This window comes from Protopterus annectens, chromosome 16.part0, assembly GCF_019279795.1.
Source record: "Protopterus annectens isolate FY-2018-M chromosome 16.part0, PAN1.0, whole genome shotgun sequence".
Classification (NCBI taxonomy): Eukaryota; Metazoa; Chordata; order Ceratodontiformes; family Protopteridae; genus Protopterus; species Protopterus annectens.
Window position 1 is genome coordinate 837,509,240 of NC_056750.1, and position 23,976 is coordinate 837,533,215.

General features: G+C 34.9%; 1 protein-coding gene and 1 non-coding gene across 2 annotated transcripts in view; both read left to right on the forward strand.

Annotated features, from left to right (window-relative positions):
* Positions 1-23,976, forward strand: part of LOC122790665 (hyaluronan mediated motility receptor-like) — a 761,750-nt gene that overhangs the window by 562,545 nt on the left and 175,229 nt on the right. The window contains exon 19 of the mRNA XM_044058189.1: positions 13,446-13,505. Coding sequence (XP_043914124.1) covers positions 13,446-13,505 — 60 coding nt within the window. The remainder of the gene's footprint in view (positions 1-13,445; positions 13,506-23,976) is intronic.
* On the forward strand, positions 7,812-7,942 carry LOC122791130. The gene has a single exon (XR_006363102.1). It is a non-coding gene; the product is annotated as a U6atac minor spliceosomal RNA (small nuclear RNA).

A 23,976-nucleotide genomic window follows, 5' to 3' on the forward strand; every position in this document is an offset into this window, starting at 1 on the left:
CGAATCTGCTGTTCTCTTACCATTCCGAAAATTATTGTTCAAATATTGAGGCTTTTGAGCTTGAGGCAAAGGTGGATATTGCTGGTCATCCATATCCCAGTCTGTAGAACCTCTAGAAGTGTCTGAAAACACTTGATGTGATCTGCGTGCACCATTATAACCCATTTTGCCACTATTAACAAGCTGTTGATGTGGTTTGGTTTTGTTTGCTTTCCAAATGAAAGCCTTATGCTTATTGTAGTCCCTTGAATATCTTTGTAGTTTATTTTTTTCTTTTTCATGAGATCTTGTTCAAGATCAATCAATTTATCATTAATGTCAACTAGCTGGGTCTGTAAGTGAGCGGGACTAATTTTAGCTGCCCAAGAATTACACAAAGTAGAATTTTCTTCCTTCAGCTTTTGCTGCAATAAAATGCCCCGTTCTATAGAGATATTTACCCACTCAGTGGCACAGTGATGGGCAGCTGCAATCCATCTATCTTGAAGCCATTTTTCTGCTTCATCTGAAACGTCAAAAGGTTTAGATGGATTTTAAAGGCACGCAGCCCCCTCGGTGTAATGTCAAGTTGTATATAATGTTGCAGGCTCAAAATGTTAAGATAAACTGCAGTTTCTTTCATCATAAGCTGCTCTAGCTTGTAAATGATATCAGGCATATCTGTGGAAAAAGAAACAGAGTGGTTCTTACCCACACAGTCAAAAGGATTGGCTATACATTGTTTATGATCCTCTTCAATAAGATGTTCCCAGTTGATAAAATTCTGCTTACCTCTCAAACCAGTTCCTGAAGACATCTCTCGTTTGGACAGCACATACTGATCCACGCTTGTCTGAGCAGCATCCATACTCTTATCTCTCAAAATCCTCGGTAGTTGGTTATTAGGATCACTGGCCATGTTTCAGCAACAAAAATACAACAAGAAAGTCCCAAAAGTATGAAAATATGACAAAAAGGCCAGTAAAAAATATAAAAATCACCAGCTTGCACTTTATTAACAAAAACATCTCAAGTCTCTAGCGCTTTGACAAAAAATGCCTTCTTGGAGTACATCAGTAAGGAAAAAACAGTGCCATTTTATACAAACATGAACTATCAATTATAAAACACAGCTAATTCATTAATATCTAAAACATTAAATACTGTATTTCTGTTATACTTAGAAAACAATTATATTAAAAGTTTCCATGAGCATTCAGTATTACGTCCACAAGGACTTAAAGTATTATATTTTAAAATATACTTTCTTTATATAACAAATTATGTTTATTCTTAAACTCAGAGTTGCCAACACTCCAATTAACTTGTTCTAGGATACTGGCTTGCAGACAGTCTGGATTGCTGTTGTGAAACAACTTAAAATGCATGGCAACAGAACTAGCAACTTTTTCCATTTTTATGTCTCTAATGTGCTCCTGCAGTCTCAATTTAAAAATTCTCTTAGTTTCACATATATAAAAGAGACTGCAGGAGCATCTGAGAACATAAATAACATTAGATGTCACACAAGTAAAATGTCCTTTAGGACTAAAGGGAACACCATTGATATAACTAAAGACATTAACAACATATTTGCATGCTGAGCATCTAGTACAACCACTAGTGCCCAGTATACTTAAAGTGCTGCATAACTTATCCACTGGCTTAACAAATTTATTATGTACAATAATATCCTGTGTGTTCCTACCTCTTGTGTATGGAAATATAGGAAACCTGCATAATGTATCACAAAATACTTTAAATTTAAATAAAAAGACTAAAAATGCTTGATTATCTTGACTTGTTCACGAGAATAAACATTGTAAGAAATAACTATATACATTTACAACACAAGTTCTAAAAAAAATTTTGTCTGTATAAATATTCTACCTCATAAAGGTCCATAAAAAGATTAGCATAGGCAGGTGTTGTTTCCTATTATAGATTTATAGATGACCAAGTATTTTTATGTAAGGGTGGGATAACTATTTATCTGCCTTTGTTAAAGATTTGGATGTAAACAGGTTTCAAATAAAATTTGCCGAAGTGCTAGAGACTTGAGATGCTCTTGTTAATAAACTGCAAGCTGGTGATTTTTATATTTTTTACTGGCCTTTTTGTCGTATTTTCATACTTTCTGGACTTTCTTGCTGTATTTTTGTGCTGCCACATGGCCAGTGATCCTACTAACCAACTACTGAGGACTTTGAGAGATAAGAGTATGGATGCTACTCAAAAAAAGCATGGATCAGTATGTGCTGTCTAACTGAGAGACGTCTTCAGGAACTGATTTGAGAGGTGAGCAGAATTTTATCAACTGGGAATATCTTCTTCAAGATGGTCGTAAACAAGGTATAGCCAATCCTTTTGACTGTGTGGGTAAGAACCACTCTGTTTCTTTTTTCACGGATGTGTCTGATATCATTTACAAGCTAGAAGAGCTTATGATGAAAGAAACCACCCCCTTTATCAAATATTTGACTTCTAATGAAAATTTAATGGTCATGAAACCATATAGAAAAATTAAAGGGCATATACAAGATTTATTTATAGATGGCCTGATTACTGTCAAAGAACATAAATTTTTGTCTGTAGATTATCCCATTATTCCAACTATTTATGAGATTCCTAAAATACATAAGGACACACACCAACCCCCTTTTTGACGTATTGTAAATGCTAGAGGCTCCATCACACAGCCACTAGCGAATTATCTTGATGTTGAAATGAAGAAATGATTAAAGACAGAACCATCATTGTGTAGGGATTCATGGGATTTTTTTTAAGTAAGATCAACACAATACTTTTTGATAGGTCCTTTATTTTTTATAACTATTGATGTAAAGGACCTCTGCACTGTGATTCCCCATGATACCTGCACTGGTTCTGTGAATATCTACATAATAAAAATCTACCTTAGGATAAAATTAGTACACTGAAACAGTTATTGGATGTAGTTTTGAAAAATAATTTTATTTTGTTTGAACAACAACTTTATATTCAAAAAGAAGGGGTAGTAATGGGGTCTTCTTGTGGTGGTATGTATGCAAATATCATCATGCTGGAATGGGAGAAAAGATTTTTAAGGACTTCTCATTATTTCCCATTCTGCCACTTATATACCCACTTCCTGGATGATATTTTTATTCTGTGGAGTGGACCTGAACAAAGCATAGAACCATTCCTTCAATATATTAACAACACAACCCCTTTTTTAAAATTTACACACACTATAAATGAGGTAGAAATTGCTTATTTGTATGTGTTGCTAAAGAAAGACACTGAGAATAATACGTTTGTGTCTGAGATCTTTCAAAAAGCAATTTATTGTAATAATTTTTTGCATTTCATGAGCTGCCATCTGTTTCCATAAAAAAGAGGTGTTCTAAAAGGGCAATTTGTTAGAGCAGCCCGCATGGTCACTCAGTATGAAAGATTTATTTATGAATGCCATAATCTTCGAGACATGTTTTTCAGAAGGGGTTATCCCCATTCACTGGTTGAAAATATCATGAATGAGATTATCAAGAAAAGGGAAAATGGCCATTTCAGTCCTTTATTGAGACCTAATGACAATATGTCTGTAAATGGTATTACTGACTTAGCAGATGAACAGGTACCTATTGCCAATACTTCTGTAGAGAACCATCAACGAGTAAGTGTTAATACTAATAATAATAAGAATAAGTATAAATCTTGTTTTATCACAACTTCCTCTACTGATGCAGATTATACAAAAGCTATTTTAAAAAAGAATTGGGCACTTTTGATAGGTGACGTTAATATAAGAGGAATATTCAGAGAAAAGCCAGTCTGTGTTTTCAGAAAAGACAACAGCATCAAATCTTTATTAGAACACCAGGGTAAAACAACTAAGGGTGGTTACATGTATAAATGTGGATCATGTATATTATGTCCCTATATATTGCAAGTCAATGAAATAAGTATTAAGGGGGTGAGAATAAAAATTAGAGACAGGTATTGTTGCTTTACTGAGAAAGTCGTATTTTGTGCTATATGTGAATTCTGCCCTTGTTTTTACATAGGCAAAACTGAGCGTAAACTCAAACATAGAATTGGTGAACATTTAAGAAATATTAGAGACCACTGTGAAACCAATGCATTAGCTAAACATATCACACAATATCCAAATCACAGCTTTAAGTTTATAGTTTTAGACATAGTTAGTTAGTCAGTTTGAAACTTAGTAACAAGAGCATCACAACCAGATATAGGACATGGGGTTATAATAAAATGTGAACTTTTAGTCCTCAGATCATGGAAAACCAGAACTCTATCTAATCTTGCTTAAGTACCATATTTATGGTCCTTTCATTTTAAATGTATCAAGTAAATTGAGAGAAACAATCATTTTTTTAAGAATTTTTGTTGTGGGAGTAAGTCTTAATATTCTTTTATTAATAGCATCAGAATTATTCAAAATACCGTTGAAATCTCCCCCTAGAATTAATTTACTTTTACAAGTATTAGTTATAAAGTCTATATGTTTTTGCAATATTTTCCCCATACCAGGAAACCAAAAGATATTAACTAGAGTTCATATTCTTTTATTAAATTCTAAAATAACAAGTGTGAAAAGTCCTTCCTGATCTTCATATTTATAGATTATTTAAGGATTAACAATGTTTGTCTTCCAAAGTATAATCACTCCTCTCCTCTTAGCTTTATAAGAAGAATGTGCAAGAGTTATGAAGTTAATCAGGATTCCAAATGTCCTTGTCAGTTGTTTTGAAATTAGTTTCTTGAAGGAAAAACACTTGTGTTTTATTGTTATTAAAATATCATAACAAGTCTGATCTTTTCCTTGGATTATTTAGACCATTAATGTTTAAATATAATAAATTGATTTTATACAAATATAATAATTCTTTAATATTGTTGATAATAATTGATAGAAACCAATAACTCTCCCCAACATAAACTATGATAGAAATATATAAGTAATTAATTCTATAAATAATATTAAACTATTCAGAACTAGGAAAATATAAAAAAGAAATTCAGGCCTAATAAGAAATCTTCTTCTTCTTTCAGCTTTTCCTGATTAGGGGTCGCCACAGCAGATCACCTGTCCGCTCATGATTGGCAGTGGAGATTTATGGTGTCGAGTTGCCAGCCCGGTGCCCAACCTTCCACAGAAGGCACACACATGCACTCACTCACACCTAGGGCCAATTTACAGTGTCCAATCCACCTACAGCATGTCTTTGGGATGTGGGAGGAAACCAGAGCACCTGGAGGAAACCCACACGACCACAGGGAGGACATGCATACTCCACACAGAAGGCACCCCAGCCAAGGATTGAACCAGAGGACCTCTTTCTGTGAGGCGACAATGCTAACCGCTGCACCACCGTGGCTGCCCTCAGGCCTAATATGAAATAATATGATAAAATTAGCAGAAAAATGAATAAAACATTATTACAAAATAAATATGAAATCATAACATCAGACATGGAATTAGCAACATTTCTAGTCTAATAGATAAAGTATACATCAGACTAGCCAACATAACTAACAAACTGTATCACTTATAGGTCTACAAGATGAATTTTAACTAATGGAGCCTGCATTAAGTAATTAATGTAATTATAAGATGTCACTACTCTATCAAGCAAAACAAATTAACAATAATGTAGATTTATACTTCTGAGAAAACTAATATAGGAGTTAGATATCAAATTGAAACAGTAACTATAACAGCATCTCTGTCAAATAAATAGAAAATCTGCTGTAAATTTATACTGCTATCTTATTACTAGGCTTTTTTACTAGCTCATATTTCCTGGGCCAATTATAAGCTAGCTTACACCTTGATTTGAGTATACTGTGCCCTTTTTAGGTTTATTTTGTTTTGCCCTCTTCTTTTTAGTTTAGTTACTGTGCCTCTAATCCCTGGTGGGAACCTCCCTGGGACAAACCTCCATATTTCCCTTGAGATTTTTCTGAGATTCATTCTCTGAAATTCCTGTGACCTCATCTATTCTGAATTCTATTTTCTCTGCCTCTGGGTTAAAGTTCCAATAAGTTCTACTTTTTTTTCTATTTTTTCTGTGCTTTTTTCTGTGCTGTGTCTAAGTAAGAGTTAGGAGATCAGTGGATGGAGCATGTGAGCATGTCCATGATGTGACATAGCATTGTATGTCAGGCATAGATGCCTCCTCGAGGGTAGCATACTTGAAGAGTAGAAGAACTTTTTTTAACCTTTTTTATTGCAGGCAGCGGCATTTCGCATCTTCCTGACCTCCTCTTGGTTGGTCTTGGTGAGAATCTGTGGTCTTTGTCAGGCAGGTGTCATCCCAAAGGGCATTTGTATTCTATGGGGCATTGATGGGCCTGATGGGGGAGATGGGGATGAATCTCTTGATCTCGAGATGTGAAACCCTGTGTGATGAGGTGTGCTATGTAGATGAAGGTCTAACCACTTTGGCAATGTGGTTGGTGTGGGAGAGAGGAGAGATAAACTTGGGTCCCCAGGTCCCTAATAACTTTCTCTGTACTTAATGGGTTTCCACCTATGTGGTAATTTACTTAGATAATTAACTTTAAAACATCAGATATAATATACATCTTATAATAATGTCAGATTATAGTTACCAAAGATTTACAAGTATAGTGAGATGGGTTACTTAAAAGTTTTATATGTGATAGTCTGATCTTCTTTACTTTTAGCTGATATAAACCCTACCTAGTATGAAAGGTAAGCAATACAAGTGAATGAGCAGCTAATCTGTTCCCATATAGGCTGTAGTCTTGAGCAAAAGGCCACATAGTGAATTTTGACTGATAGTTTCCATCCAGTATTTTAAGTCTGATTACATGTCATATATCTCTGTGCAGTAAATAATGTATATAACCTGCTCAAGATTTTGAATGACATGTTAATAATTACTGTTAGTTTTGTATATCTGATATATGAAATTTATCCTGATAGACCACTTTATTATGGCCATTTATTTATGGTCTTCTAACATTCCCTTCATCTAAAGTTTTCTGTACGGATTGCAACATGTATCAGCATTGTTTTCAAGACAAATGTGAAATAAGCAAGAGGGCCTAGTGTCAGCTGCTTCAGTATATAAGTTGGACTGAGATCTGTATTAGTTCCTCAATGAGAAAATGGCCATTACTTGGAAAACACTGCCTGGAGAACAGGGTAAAGAACCCATGTATCTATTTTTTAATTTTTCTATTATATTTATTTTATGCATTAGTTGTATAATTACATAATATTTGAAAAAATTAAAAATGTATCATGAAAAACATTTGTAAATACTGGTGTCTTGAGAAAGCAACCTTACAACTGAAAAAGTGATAAATTAGTAACTGAATAAACTAAAAGTATACACTGGAAACAGAAAATGAACAACCTTTTTCAAAACTAGACTATTCCCCCATGTGAGCATCAGGGCTAGGAACCCAGTGAATTGATTTTAATACATTTATCTGTAATATATCCATAAGACTTAGCAGTAACAATAAGCATAGGTGGCAACAAATGAGGAACAATAGTTAATTTACTCTAGTATGTGGTTTCCTATGAGTGTGATCCATAAGATTTCAACACTCTTACATTATTTTGTGAGAAAATACACCAAACTGAAAATTGCTTCTCACGGAAAGACAGTTTCAATTACTTTTTCTGTAGAATATTTGATAAGGAAGAGAATGCTTGATAAGTTATCTTGGTAAACCTCATTTGTAATAAAGCTTTTTATTTTTCACATCAGCCTTATGATCTCTTGTTTAATTTAATAAACTAATCACATTCAGTAGATTTAAAGTATATTAAATGTAGCAAAGGAAGACTGATGTTGTACAAAAGTAGAGAAGGTCAGCACACCCCCCCCTGACAAGAACGGAAGAGACCCCTATGGCCCCCACAACACGCACATGAGCAAGGCACCACCACTCATCTCACAGCATGACATCACCATTTTCCATTTCCTTCTCCTGCACTCCTTCAAATAAGTATCCTAACAATGGCCATTGCTTACTGTCATACCTGTGCAATAATATCAATACATATCTATATCATCTATATATATATATATATATATATATATATATATATATATATATATATAGAGAGAGAGAGAGAGAGAGAGAGAGTGAGCAAGGGAGAGAAAAAGATAGATATAGATATATACTACAATGGTGAAATGACCACTGTAAGGGGAGTACAACTGTATGACTAACAAGATCTAAAATATATCACCCTAAATTCACTTTAACCTGGAGCTAAAGCAATTGTAAAATCACTAGTGCTTATATACCAAACTAAAATTAAAGTGCTCATTTCTAGGGGAAAAGGAAGCGTGACTTAAAACACGAGGAGCACTTTAAACTTTAAAAATAATCTGCTTCCATAAAGGTTTAACCTAAAGTAATCTCTTAAATTTCCCTACTTAATACTATACTCCTAACTATACTACCTCTCTAATCAGCGTATCCTATAACTAAACTTATCCTCTAACTAACCTCATCATCTCTATTTGACTCAACTAAACTATATAGCCTTGAGTAAAGCCTCAACTTTTCTCCTCTAACCCAAATCCAAACCCTATCTTTGGAGGTTTATGGTGTATCCCCCCAGCCTGGCACAGTTTCCTAGGTCACTTTGTCCTGAATTGTCCTTCTCTTGTTTTGTCTATTCCTTCCCCTGCTGCACTCCCTGCTCCTAGTGTCACACAATGCTCTCTCCTCCCACATGGTACAAACACATGCGAGATGCCCACAAAAATGTACCCCTCCTCGAGCTCTCCTCCTATAACAAAGAGACCTGGAGCTATGAGGTCTCAACCATGGCCCTCAACATAGGAACAGTCTCAACATATACCTGACAAGATACCCACCCACTCACACAACACCACACACACACTATAGACCCAGCTCTCTCAACATACACACAAACAAAACAGACACATCTGAGGTTAAAGACCAAACTCAAGAACACCTCAAAATCTACCAAAGACAAACACATACCAAAACACACAAGAACTACTTCTGTCACAGCCCTTCACAGTCAACACCATAGACCTCACAGCAGTCGAACTTACCCAAACAACCACCAAACCAGACACACCAGTCCAGACTCACTAGTCATGTCACCCACAGTCCAGACACTGTCACAGCCCAGCTGCCAAACACAGTGGGAGAAGCACTGGTCATTCAATGTCAGGTAGCTCAGATACAAGCCATGCCCGCTCTCTCAGGTCTCTCAACAGCAGGTACAAGGACGACTCAGTCATTGTCCCACTCTGCCTGAGAAGCTAGCTCCTTGAGGGACATTCCCAACACTGAAAAAGAGTGAGCAGGAACATGACGCAGGCGCCAGTGTTGATGACCTATGCAGCTAACCAGGCAATACATTTAATTCACCCCAACTATGAGATCCAGAGATGCCATATAAGTCCAGCTGCAACAATTGGCTGTCGTCAAAGCCTATCATGTCACCATCAACTGGGATGCCTGGCTGGACAAAAGCCCTGCTGCCCGCTGCTTATTAGCAAGGGATGAACAACCCCCTGTCCACCTTTTTAGTGCCTATTCAACAACCCTCCAGTGCCTTTTTAGCCAGAAGGCTAGAGCTCAAATTCAAGGGCTAAAACCTACCCAAAAGGAAAGTGCCAGGAAATCTAAGGCAATGCTGCTCAGGGCTTCCAAAATCTCAAATCAAAAAACAGCACCACAGGCCCTACTCGAATCTCGATGTCTGTGATGTCTGTGAAACCTGGTTCACCTGGTTCAAGAGACCTGAGCACCCCAGCACTATCAGGTTTTCATCCGTATCATGCCCCAAACCCCAAAAATACCCAAATACGGAGAAAGGAGGGGTATCATAAGGGTCATGGCCCTTATCATGCGTCATACGATGGCAGCGCATTCAATACCATGCAAGAGACCGGTATGCAAGCATCAAGGATAGAGCTAGACTTCTCTGGGGCCACCCTGCGCCAAACTCGGGAACCTGTAAGGTCAAAAAACACTGGAGCAAGACTCTTGAAAACACTATCGGGATAAATCGTAGGTGAACACCATGTTACTAATTCAGACTACTTTACCCTAATATCCACTGCCAACACTACTCAGGATCCAACCCTAGCCCAAAAGTTCCTGGGTCAAAAACTCCAAACCCACACAAGGGAACAGCACCATCACTCTGTCATCAGAAAACATCACAGTCTCATCATCACGAAGAGGACAGATACCCCTCACCGTGAAGATCACAAACACTGAGGTGAATCTAAGCTGGAGGTCCTCATCCCACCCCCCACCCCACAAAAAGACCACAGTATAAAACTTCACACAGGAAAGACCTTCTAGACTGCCACACTTCCAAGCCTGGTGTCAGAGCAAAAAGCCCACAGTGGCTGGTAGTAGCCCAGTAGCAGCACCCTGGCTCACTAATCCTGTCTCCTGCCCAGGGCATGCATCAGCACTGGATCAGGCAATCCCAAGACAAGCAAAACAAAAAAAAGCCAGCTACTGCAGGGACCCATGGATCAGGCAATTAAACAAACTCTACAAAGAAGGAAGCAAAAGCAAAGAAGAACAAAAAAAAGGTAAAAATCCTTAACTTTGATCACTATAAGAAAAAACTAAAGCTCTCTAAAATCATCCAAAACAAATTTTTTTGAGAGAAAAATAGCTAAGGACTCAAAAAGACAATCAGAAGGCCTTCTTTAATTGTGAGAGAAATGTTAGAAACTCCTCAGAAACTCTCAGAATTAGTTCAAAAATACTGCAATGTTAGATCCTACAGACAAACCCCAACATACTGCTGATGGGTTCAGTGCAAAACAGCTCCCCAAAAAGGGAGGAGATATCTATACCATATGATTACCCTAGCAAACATCTCCTAAAAACCAGGTGAGCAGCACTCTCTCACAAAAAAACTCACAGCATCCATGGGACCTGATGGTGTCCCTGCTGTGCTCCATGGGACTGGTGTGCTCCTAAACCACATGATTAGGACAGCTGTTAATCAATAGTCTCACCTCTGGAGTGTGCAGCCTGCAAGTGGGGTCACTCTGTGGCCTCCACAACAAGTGGCGTCCCTGACCCTGGAAATGACGCCTCCAGCAAGCCTTGTCTGCAAAGCCATGGAAGCCATGGATCATATCATAATGGATCTCAACATGAAAGGACATAGACTTTGGATCAATCCCAGTTTGATTTGGCTCACTCCTTTGCAGACTTTTTGTTCCTTTTTGTTTGGCTTTCATCTTTCAAAACAGCCATTGATGCCAAAGGTGCAGTTTGCCAAGCCTACTCCGACCTTACCGGCCTGAAGGCAGTCCTACCGAATACCCGGGGGTATCCGATACTTGATCATCAGCCTTAAATGTAAACCCATACATCACAAGAAATGTAAACCCATACATCACAAGATGGGTTGCAAACTGGCTGAGTGACAGAACCACAGCAGACTCAAAAGCCTGTCTCACAGGTGTCAAAGCCTGTCACAGCCCTTGTCCCACAGGGCAGCGCATCTACTTTTCTCTTGTCTACTTAAACACAGGAGGCAACATGGCTGACAAGTTTGGTGAATGACTGCAAAGAAACTTGGTGACTGTGAACTATGTGCCGTCACAACATATCCTTCAGAACACAGTCTCACAGAAATGGATAACTTAAGTGAGACCATGGCCTGCCAGGAAATGCGTTAAAAGCAATAACATGCGAAGTGCTACTACTAGCTAGAATATAGATGGAGATATAGATGGCAATCCACTGAGACCTGGAAGAAGTTGTGGGGACCGGGGAGGACTGGGGAGAGTACACAGTAATTAATTAGTAATTCGTACTAAAAGTAGTTAGGAAGACCTTATTAGGAAACACCATTCATCTAGATCCATCAAAGTCTCAGTATCTATCTAGATCATCTCCTCTCATCCTCTATCACTCACTACATTGAGTACCAATGATTATTATGAATGCCCTGACCGAACACTTGCAGCAGCTGGAGCAGCTGCAAAGTTCACCAAAAAAAAAACAAAAAGAAAAAAAGTCTTGTAATCTGTCTTATGGAAAGAACTCCAGCTCTATTCAGCGGCTCGCATTAAACACAGCTGCTCAGAGGTGACCTGTGCCTGACATACAACAAATTGAGAGCCAGATTTGACTTCACCTCTTCACCTCAAAATCTAGATCCCTCAGAGCCAACACAAACCTCGACACGGCTATTAATACACAGTGCTGGGCGTGGAGGAGGAAGATTCATCACCCAAGACCTCCTATGCTGTGGAAACAAAATCCGGTATAGGAGAGGCACCTCGCTGGCCTTGTTCAAGAGGTCAGAATCTTGACCAATGGATGGGATAGAAGATATATATACCCAGGGATTATCTCACACAGAGGCACACACAGAGCACAAAAAAATGGGCATAGTTCTCCAAACTAAAGGGTGGGCGTGTAGCACCATAACTATGGGCTAGGCTTGTAAATGCCCTCGGGCAGATAGCCTAGTATGAACCTATGAACCTATGAACCTATAATCCTGAACTGTTCCTCACAGGAAGAAGCTTCATAATGGAAGCTATCATAACATCCTGTCAGGTACAATTTAATACAATTCAAATGAGAAGCTTTTCCCAAGAAATAACTGCAAACAAAGCATTGAAGACCAAAGTAGCTCACAAAGAATATCTCCAGGTAAGTCAAAAGACACTAAAACTGTTTTGAAATAATGATCGAGACAAAACAAGCAACTCTTCCCATGTCCTTTCTTTTCCCCTCTAGGCAGTAATCCTACATGTAAAAAAAAGACAAAGGGAAGAGAAAAAAAAATACAGCAACTCAGATGCACCCATTCCCACCACCCCCCATCACCAAGAATCAAGGAAAGCACCATACAATCACAGCACAAAGGAGAAAAAAAGAAAAAAACTAATACAAAACCACACATTTCCATACACTTCAGTCAAACCCAACTCAAAAAATATAGCAAACAAACACAACAAAACCAAGTACCCATCTCATTAAATAATCCCTTAATGGAGGTCACATGAATAAATGTAAAAATGATCATCTATACTATGAAATAGAAAACAATTTATTTGGGGAAGTTAACATTACCAGGGTATTGAAAATTTTGAAAGTTAATGTTAACCAGGGTAGAGAACATTTTAATGTCTGTTAGAATTTAAATGAATCTTTGACTTAAGCACTGTAAACAGTAATAAAGAATAATTTACATGTGAGAAATGAAATGTGACTCAAATAGAAAAAGCAACTATTAATAAAAACCTATAAACTGTGGTTTAATCATTGAAGATTAACTTTTAGTTTGATGATTAATATTTTAAGATCAGATTAGTATTGTTATAACATTAACAATATTTAATTAATACAGGAATCACTTTGAAGTTGACATCTTTGCAGATTTGTTGGTATTCACAAAAGTAAATTCTGTCTTTTGTTTCTTTTTTAAATCAATACAGGAGTATTTATCAGAAGCTGTTTTCACAGAAGATGTTGGTCCTTCCTTGTCTTATGGAATGGTAAAAATGTTGTTATTTTTGATAAAAGATAAATCTTCTGCTTGGTTGTTGAAAGTTTTAACTTCATTTGACAGATGAATTTTGATTTTGGCTGGATAGATTATTTGAGCGTTGATATTATTTTGTTTGCGTGTCTTGACAAGAGGTCAGGCCTTCTTTCTCATGTCCATTACCTTAGTTGAGTAATCATTCTCAAATCTAATTGACTTCTTTTTATATTTCAAAGGAGCTTTCCTCCAGACAGTTTTAAGTACTAGCTCTTTATCAATATAAGATAAAACATTTTATTACAACAGATTTTGGCAGTGTAGAAGAAGATGATAATGCTGGCTTAACTAAAGCTCTGTGGGCTCTCTTGATGCCATGGGGAAGTCCCTCTTGTAAATTCAGTACCTCAGGAATCCAAATATTGAAGAAAGAAATTATGTCATCACCTTCAGTTTTCTCTGGAAGGCAAAAAAAATCTGATATTACATCTGCTTTCTCTATTTTCCAGGTCATCTGTCTTATTAAGGAGACGAGTATTCTATTTTAGAATAAACTCTGAGATCTGTTTTCTTTAAGTCTACTATCTATGTCATTTAAAGCAGTTTCCATGTTGGAAATTTTAGTTTGCTGTTATTGAGGAAGTTCTTTGAAAACATCTGTTTATTTAACACTGATCTCTCTTAAATATTTCTAAATTCATGTAGAGTGGAAGTAATTAATTGTAAGTCTTTTCTCAAGGCTGTGTCAGCATGTGAATGCTTAGAGCTGTTCATCTTCATTTGTTGAAATAAACTCCAGTGAATAATGACAGGAACATTTTTTGAGTATTTCCACCAAAGTTCAAATATTGAAGCTAAGATTATTATTAAAATGTTATGAAAAGTATTTCTAAAAATAATTATTTCCTTTTTTAACTATATTTATGCAGATATCTAAAAAAATTCTGTCTTCGCTTGGCCATCTTGGCTCGCCCCTCCCCCGTTTCCATTCTTTCCATGCCCAGTTCCTGCTTGTAATTGGAGTCCCTAATGTGGAAGTGATCCAAGAATCATAGTTTGACTTGGTTATTGCTGCTGATTTTATTTATTTATTTGTTTTTTTAAATTTCCCAATAAATTTATTTTGGATGTCTGTTAGACTACTATACAAGGTAGCAAGAACTGAGTTGGGATCAGTGCATCAGTAAAATAAAAAGTTTGGTGTGACCCTCTAGGAGAATTTGAATTAATGTAACTTAAGAAATGTTATCCCTCTTTTTATTCTTTTTAGTATTTATTTATCTTTTTTATTTATCCTTTGTTGTCCAAGTTAGCCCCAGTAGGCTAGTGGACTTTTTTGATGGGAAACCTGAGGTGGTATTTATTCTACTAGATGGAAATCTGGCCAGGATATTGGTTACTTCCCCTACTCATTTTGGAATGCACACATCCTATTCTTAGTGCAGTGTCAGCTGGGAGGATGGTGTGTGACATGGGAAAGATGCAAGAAAGCATGCAGACAAACACCAATGCTGTGGTGAGTAGAAATCAGATCATACATGATTTTCACGTCATTATTTTCTGCAAAATTGCTGATGTTGAAAAATAAGATTCAGCAAATGAAGCTTGTTTTATTACAACATTCCAGTCAGGAGTGTTGCATGGTGATTTAGGAGATGGTGTTGGAGAGTGAGCCAGACAATAAATAGATGTTTCTTGGGGGGACATTATGGATAAAATACAAAAAGAATAAGTAGAGTCCACCTTGAAGGATGATGATGAGATGGAAAAGAAAACCTATGCAAAAAAAGTGAGAGGTGCAAGAGGAATAACAGAATAGAAAAAAGCAGAAGAGGATGAAAAGCACAAGTATGTGGTGAGATTTCAAAATAAAGAAAAAAAAAAGAACTGGACAGGAATAAAGTTTGGGACAACTTTGTTTTTTTGGTGTAAAAGCTCAAGATGTAAAAAAAAATTATTCTTATAAACAGAGACATTTTGTGGCATTATATTTGTGACTGTTTATGGAATGGAAAAAATTAATTGGCAATACGAAAAGGATAACTGTAATCCTTGGAGCTTATATGTAATAAAGTATTTAAAAGGGAAACAAAAAAAGAAGATTCATGTACATTTTAAAGAGAAATAGAAAGAGAAACTTTCAAAGGACATTTAAAACACTATGTAAAGAATTGCTGGACATTGCAACGGTTTATGATAAAAGGGATTTATGGGCTGGTGGGCAGGACTGTAATATTGTGTTAAAGGTAGAAAATGACAAACATACATACATATATATATATATATATATATATATATATATATATATATATATATATATGGGTTCCATACACTAGATCAAATTTTCACTAATTCGAAATAGTGCATGGAATGCTCACTGCAGCGAAAGTGCACTTAATTGAAAGTGCACTTATGTGAAGTTCAGTACAACGAACGGGTGTTGTACTGAACTTCCATGCAGTACTCATGGACCTTAGGGTTAGGGCATGGGTCATACCCTTACCATGACCCGTGCCCTAACCCTAAGGTCTGTGATGACTGCAGCGCAGTGAAGGACATAGCAATGTCCTCCACTATGGTGCGATAGTCATGAACCTTAGGGTTAAGGCATGGGTTAGGGTAAGAGGATAGCTTTACTAACTATCCCCTTACCCTAACCCGTGCCCGAACCCTAAGGTCCATGACTACCACACCATAGTGGAGGACATAGCTTGTTTTTTATGTCCTCTATTGTGCTGCTGTGCTTTTGGTGAAGTGCACTTATGCAAAAGTTTACTTTCGTTAAAGTGAACTTTCGCAGAAGTGAAGCTTCCTATTACAAGTTCGAAGTAGTAAACTTTCGTTCTTGTAATAGGAATCCATATATATATATATATATATATATATATATATATATATATATATGCACACACACACACATATATTTCCAGTATGATAAATGTTGAAGGAAATAAGGGTGTGGTAAAATACTGGGACTGACCCAAAACATTTTTTTTTACAAAGGAGGATATCTAATAAATAGCTGTGATAAAATAAATATTATATTTCTTGGGAACTAAGTCATGAAAATATGCACTGAAATGTTATAAATGTAAGAAAATTGGGAATTTATGAATGGTTGTAAAACTGAAACTAAGTATAAGGACAGTGAAGAAAAAAGAGAAGAAAATGAACAAAGAGAGGTAGTGTTAGAAGTGGTGGGAGTGGAAGATAAATTAGGTAAAGAAGACGACGAGAGAGATACAATGGAAGAAATAGAAGAAGGTTTTGGAAATAAGTAATGAGGAAGCTATACATTGAGAAGTAGTGAAAAAAGAAATCTATTTGTAAGAGGCTAAAAGATAGAAAAAGAAAATGTAAAGGGATGAGTATAAAGAAAAAACAAAAGAAATGGATGCAAAAATAAAGCTATAATTTCTTTTTTTTTCCATAATAAATCTTTATTGTTATATTATTTTCAAACACAAATAAGAACAAAAATAACATATATTCACAAATCAAGCATTAACTAATATCACTAATAACCACACTCTATATACAATATTTACAAGAATGCTTCTATGTAATATAGTTAAATATAAAAAACATAAGAATAAATGCAAGTAATAGTTGATTACTAAATTCTCTCCACACACTAATTATTAATATTTCCAAGTTGAAAATACTATGCTAGTATAATATTAAAAATCTGTTCCCAAATTTTTGGATTATTAACATTTTTATTTTGTGGGTTTAATAGTAATTTATGAGCCAATATATGTTTTGCCGCTAGAACTCTAAAGTTCTGCCATGAAGTTTTAGATGGGTCTAACCAATTTGAAGCTATATAAAGCTTCATTAATAGAAAAATATTAATATATATAATAATTTGTGATTTAGGGATCTCTCGGGAATATGCAGAATCATAAATTTCCATGATAACGTTGTACTCTGGTAACCCACCTTTTGAAGTTGGATCTTAAGGGAATTCCAAAGTTTGAAAATACATTTACAACTCCAGAACATATGAAGAAGATCAGCTGGTACATTCTTACAGTATGGACAAGTTGGTGAATTTTTGGGATTAAATTTATGCAGGGTAAGACGTGTATAATATGCATTGTTCCAAATCATCAACTGGGTATATATTAATTTTTGAAGAGAAGTAGATTTGATGGCCAAGTCAATTGCTTTTAAAATATTACTTCTATCTGTCAGTAAGATTTTCTCTTCCCAGTAGTTTGATAACAAAATTTTATCATGAAATTGAAATTCTTTAATTAATTGATTTGCTGTCGTGATATATTTAAGATCCTGTTGGAGAGTTGCCACAACAAAGAGCATCGATTAATAGCCTCTTCTTCCGGTTTAAAACTTTTAAAATAGCTTATAGTGAGTTCTCTAATTTGCCTCAGAATAACCAGATAATTTTTAGTTAAGTTAAGTTCTTGTCTTATTTGAGTGGCTGAACTGTCAAGATGTTTATATATATCAATCAAAGTTAGATTAACTATCAATGGAAACTTGTTGAGATCAATTAGTTGATTATTCAATTTTAAATTAGGATTCTTATGAAAGGGTTGAAAAAACATCATATGTTGAACCAAATCTAATAAATGAAATAAATTATGTAAAGAGAGTATGTTCGTTTTGATGTGTTCAGTAATCCCATAGAATTTCAATGTATCCTTACCTAAAAAAAGTATTGCTTTAGGATTGATATTTAACTTTAGAATATATTTATAATTCAGAACTACCCAAGGTGGTGTCCACTTAGTATTATTTATATCATAATTGGCAATTCTTAAAATTCTATTAGAATTTACAATTAAATAATACATTTTAAAATTAGGTAATTCCAGTCCTCCTCTATTTTTGGGGTCATTAATTTATCATAAGATATCCTGGTTTTCTTTGGTTCCCAAATGAATTTAGCCAATTCTTTATGAATCCGTTTAAAAACGACTTGAAAGTAATAAATTGGCTGACCTAAAATATACAGTAATCGTGGTAATATGTTCATTTTGATAATTGAAACTTTTGCTAATATTGGCAGTCGTAAATTTTTCCATCTCCCAAAATCAGAAATTATTTGTTCCCAGATTGCTTTAATATTATTATTATAAAAGTCTTTATTATCAGTAGAGAACTCAATACCTAGATATTTAATATTTTCTTTAAATGATACCTGTCCCACTAAGGGCAATAACGAAAAGGGTTTAGGTGTCTTAAAAGAAGATATTGTTTTTTCAAGTTAATTTTATAATTAGACACTTTTGAGAACTCATTAACAGCCTTCAATAATTTTTCAGTATCTGATAATGGAGATGCACAATAAATGCTAAGATCGTCAGCAAAAGCTGCTATTAATATTTTAGTTCCATAAATTATTGGGACATTATGATAAACATTTTGTTTAATATATAAAACAATGGTTCAAGATAGATATTAAATAATAAAGGGGACAAAGGGCAACCCTGGCGTGTTCCAGTCTTAATCTGTATTCTTTTAGAGAAGTTTTTATTAATATACAATGTAGTATAGGAATTACTATATAATATTTGTAACATTTGGACAAACTCATGTGATATATTAAAATACGGTAAAAGATCAAACAAGAAATTTGTATCAGCCCTATCAAAGGCTTTCTGGGCATCAATTATAAGGGCATAAATATTTAAATTATTTTGCTTAGCATGCTCTAACATAGTATGTAGTGTGAGTGTATTATCACTGGTTTGTCTACCTGCCATAAAACCAGTCTGTTCTTTAGAAATGATATGAGTCATGATTTTCTTCAGTCTAGATGCTATAATAGAGGTTAGAATTTTCATGTCTACATTTATTAATGATATCGGTCTATAATTATCCGGATTTTGAGGATCTGAATTGGCTTTATGTATAAAAATAGTTTTTGAGGCGTTAAGGTGTGGATCATTAATTTTATTCCTAATTATGTAGTTAAACACAACTGAAAGTATCTTACCGAAAATATCTGCAAATTTTTTATAAAATTCCACTGTCAAGCCATCAGGACCTGGTGATTTATGTGATTTCATATGCTGAATTACATATACTATTTCTTCTTCAGATATCAGTTTAACCAAGTCATTTGGAATGTCCTCTCCTATTGTTGGAAATTTAATTGACTGTAGAAATTGTTCATAATTCCTGTTAGGGGTCATATCCTTTTGTCCAGCATAAATATTAGTGTATATTTTCTCAAAGATATTAAGAACCTCCTCAGTTTTAGAATATATTTTATTATTAAATTGTATTTCCGAAATCTGCACGATTGGTTTTGTTTGATTAATAAGCCTAGCTAACGCTCTCGATGGTGTTTGAACATGACTGGCATACCTCACTAACGTCTTGTGCTCTTGAAATGTTAATCTACTATTCTGAAGTAAAAAGAGATCCTTTTGACATTTAATCAGTTCCTTCTCTGTTTGCTCATTAAAATCTCTAATCAGTTCTTGATCAAGTAATTTAATTTTTATTTCTAAAGTTTGAATATCTTTGTTTAATATCTTTTTATAATAAGATGCTTTTTGCAAAAGTGTCCCTCTTAGTTGAGCTTTAACTGTTGCCCATTCAATATCTGGGGCAAATTGTTGTTTCCCTAAACCAATCAATAAGTCTTTCAGGTACTTTGTAATTTCCAGTATTATATCCTCCTTATTCAATAGATTTGGATTAAGAGACCAATTATAACCTCTTTGTCTCAAAGTATCTTTTACCCCCTTAGTAAAACTCAATGACATTTTAGAATGGTCTGATATATAACGGGCATGTACCATAACTGTAGGTTCTAGATTGATCAATACTCTTGAAATCAGGAAGAAATCAATTCTGGACCACATTTTATGACATGGGGAATAAAAGGTAAAATTGCTTGCACTATTATCGTTATTCAGATAATGAAATGGATCATATAATTGAAAGTCTTCTTTAAGATCATTCAATGCTAATACAGTATGCTTGTTAAATGCTCTTTGTGGACAAGATCTATCCAACTTCGGATTCTGGTAGGTATTCCAATCACCTCCAACAATTACATAATATCTATCAAATTGTGTTAAAATTGAATATAGTGATGCTATAAATAGTTGTTGGTCATTACAGGGAGCATATATATATTTAAAAGTAAAATAGGTTTATCAAATAAGGTAGATGAAAGAATAACATAACACCACCGTCCATTTTTATCTGTATTATAATCTAATATCTTTTCCTTGTATTGATCTTTAATAATTATGGCTACCCCAGCACTATTTGACTTACCTTCAGATACTACTACTTCTCTAATCCATTTCTTTTTTTTAACATCACCCCATTGATCATTCATTAAATGTGTTTCTTGGAGTAGGATAAACCACGCCTTAGCCTGCAACAATACATGTAACACCAGTTTCCTCTTCTTCAAGTTCTGGAGCCCTTTAACGTTCCATGAATCTACTTCCTACATTTCAAAGATTCACTGTAAGATGAAAGTTTTGGAGAGAGAGCATGGAAAAAACAAAAAACAGTAAATTCAAAACCATACATAATCTGGAAGCAATCCTTATATCCTGTCCTCGACCAGTGCATACCCACTCTAACCCCGGACCAGGAGATGAATAGGTCCTGTATAATATAAAATGACAAAGGGTTTAAAAGGAACAACAGATATAAAAACACCACAATGTAAAATTTCACACATGTATCACAATTAAGACCTATAAAACCTAACTTCACTACGACAAAGCCTAAACTAAACATTCCCTAACAAACACTGCCATAAACTACATCTCTTTGGTTAATTACTATTTAAACAAATCAAATTAAAAATGAAACAGTAGTACATGTAAAAAGAATAAAGTAAAAAAATAATGCATTGTCAGTAGGTTATAATAATGTACTTTCACTATAATAATGCACTTTTAGTTGGATTAGCTATCTATACATAAACCACATGCATTAAAAGAGAGAAGAGAAAAAAAAATACATACTAATATATAACCCTATATTAAAGCAAATAGACAGCAAATTTATTAATATCCTTTGTTATACATTCACCTTATACTAGTTTCATAATAAAGCAAGCTTCTAACTAAATAAAATAATGAAAATAACACAAAACATTAAAAACTATGCTGACAGGTTAAATAAACATTGCTAAATCCCTGCACCCTCTCTAAATAATATAACTACAAAATGTTGACTGAAAGTTAATAAATGAAGTTCCTAACAAGTTCCTATGTGCTTAAATTACTATAGAACAGTGTTATTTAATGTTAAATAAGCAAGAGAGTGTTTAAAACAGTTCTCTTCAGTTTTCCTAACCAGGAAGTCCTGTAAAATGCTCGCGACGGGGGACCACTTTTGCAGATGGACTTCCGGAAGTGTCACAATGAAATCTACACCCTCAACAGCATGTTAAGCACTTCCTGTCTTCCTCCTCATTGAAAACAGTTCGTAGAAGCCATAAAATGTCAGGAAACAAGTGCAGGAGATCAAGATAAGGAAAAGCAAACAGTTTTATTGCTCAGGAATAGGCCTAAGCTTCACAAATGCAAACAAAAGATTACCCAGTCCTCGAAGCACAGTAAACATAGCAGCATGCCAGTCCCAGCAAAAGATCAATTCAAGTCTCTGATGCAGGTAAAGCCTTGAAAATTTTAAGAAACAGATTTCTTGCCTCATTTTTGGTGGAAACAGAATGTTTAGCCCCATCCACTGTGAATATAAGCATATTAGGATATTTCATTTGAAACTTCATTTGTTTGTCAATAAGAAATTTGCAGTAAGGAGACAGAGACTGTCTAGCCTGTCTGATCTGTATAGGTAGATCCTGTGTCAGAGATATTTTAATGTTTTTCCACATAATATAGCCTCCAACTTGTTTTGCAGTAATAAGTATTCTATTTACATCTTGATAATTAAGCAGTTTAACATACACAGGTCTAGGAAAATTAGATGCTTGTACCTCTCTCAAAGCTCTGTGTGCTCTTTCCATGATGATTTGTTTCACAGTATCAGAATCATTTAAAAGCACTGCAAATATTTGTAGTATGGATGGAATCAGTTCATTATACTGAATGGATTCAGGAATCCCTCTGACAATGATATTGTTTCTCCTGGATCTTGCTTCTAGGTCTGTAAGCTTACTTTGTATAGCCTGTATATCCACATCATGCAGATTAGTTTTTTTTCCAGTAAAACTAATCTGTCCTCAGTATCAGAAATTCGAGCCTCCGTCTTATCCATTCTTTCCAGCAACTGAGTACATGAAATTCCAAATTATTGTATTTGACAAGTCAGTTATTTTAAAGCTTCTTGTATAGGCAGAAGTGCAGTTTTGATATCCTCCATATTTAAAGCTGGATCAGCTTTAGTTTTAGTCCCTAGTTTCTGTTGTTCCTGTGCTTTAGTAATTTTTTGTTGTTTAGTAGTCACATCTTTTTCTGGTGATTGCAATTCTGATAATTTTGTTTTAGTCGTAGTTATATCCATGCTTTTGTCTTCTTTTGACATCTTATCGGAACATAAAAAGTTGCAATATAAAAAGCACACGGTTCCTTTGTGTATTCCTCTCTGCAGAGCTAGCTAATCTGTTGTAATCCAATGAAATATATTCCTTTTTTCCGGTTTTTCTTCTCAATCCAGGATAAATAAGTGTAGTTAGAGTAAGTTTATCTTAGTTTTGATGTTGAAAACTTTGTAGCATCCACTCAGGGTTTTGAATTCCTCAGGTTAAATGGAGAGCTGTAGTTCAGCAGTGTTCACAGAATGGCAGCCATCTTTGAATCCAAAGCTATAATTTCTAGAAAGTTAAGGAAAGGGGAAAGTAATACTTTTAGACATTGTTCTGTAAATGTGAATAGTATTAAGAACATAGTGAGAAGGACAAAGGTTTTGGAATGGTGCAGTAAATGTGGTGTAGATGTCATTGTATTAGAAGAAAATGGGAACACTGGGGGGACATAATTCAGAATTTGGGAAATGACTGGTGTTCTGGAATAGCTGTATTTTACGGAAATTCAATAGAAATATTAGGTATACCTTTAGTAAGAATGGGAAGATGAACTGTTGCAGGTTTAAGAGGGAAAGAGCATGTATGTAGAATTATAACATTATATGCTTATGTTTTATGTAAAGAAAGAGTCAATTTATTTCACCAGATCTAGACTATGTAGTGATAAATATAAATATTACAATGAGAGGAGATTTAAATTATGATATAATAGGCTAGTTTAAAAATAAAGGAAATGCTGTAAGAAAGAATGTTAGACGTTATGAGATGTAGTAAATTAATTCTTTGGGATAAAAATTCATGGACTTTTAGATGGGGTATTTACATAAATAAAACATATTATGTCATAGTATTAGAAGGATTATTTATAGGAGAAGGAGAGATAATTGAAACATGTTTTTCTGATCATCTAGCAATATGGCTAGAGATAAAGGAAAACAAAAAATATATAAAAATAGGCAAAGGAATAAAAAGGTTAAATGAGAAAACA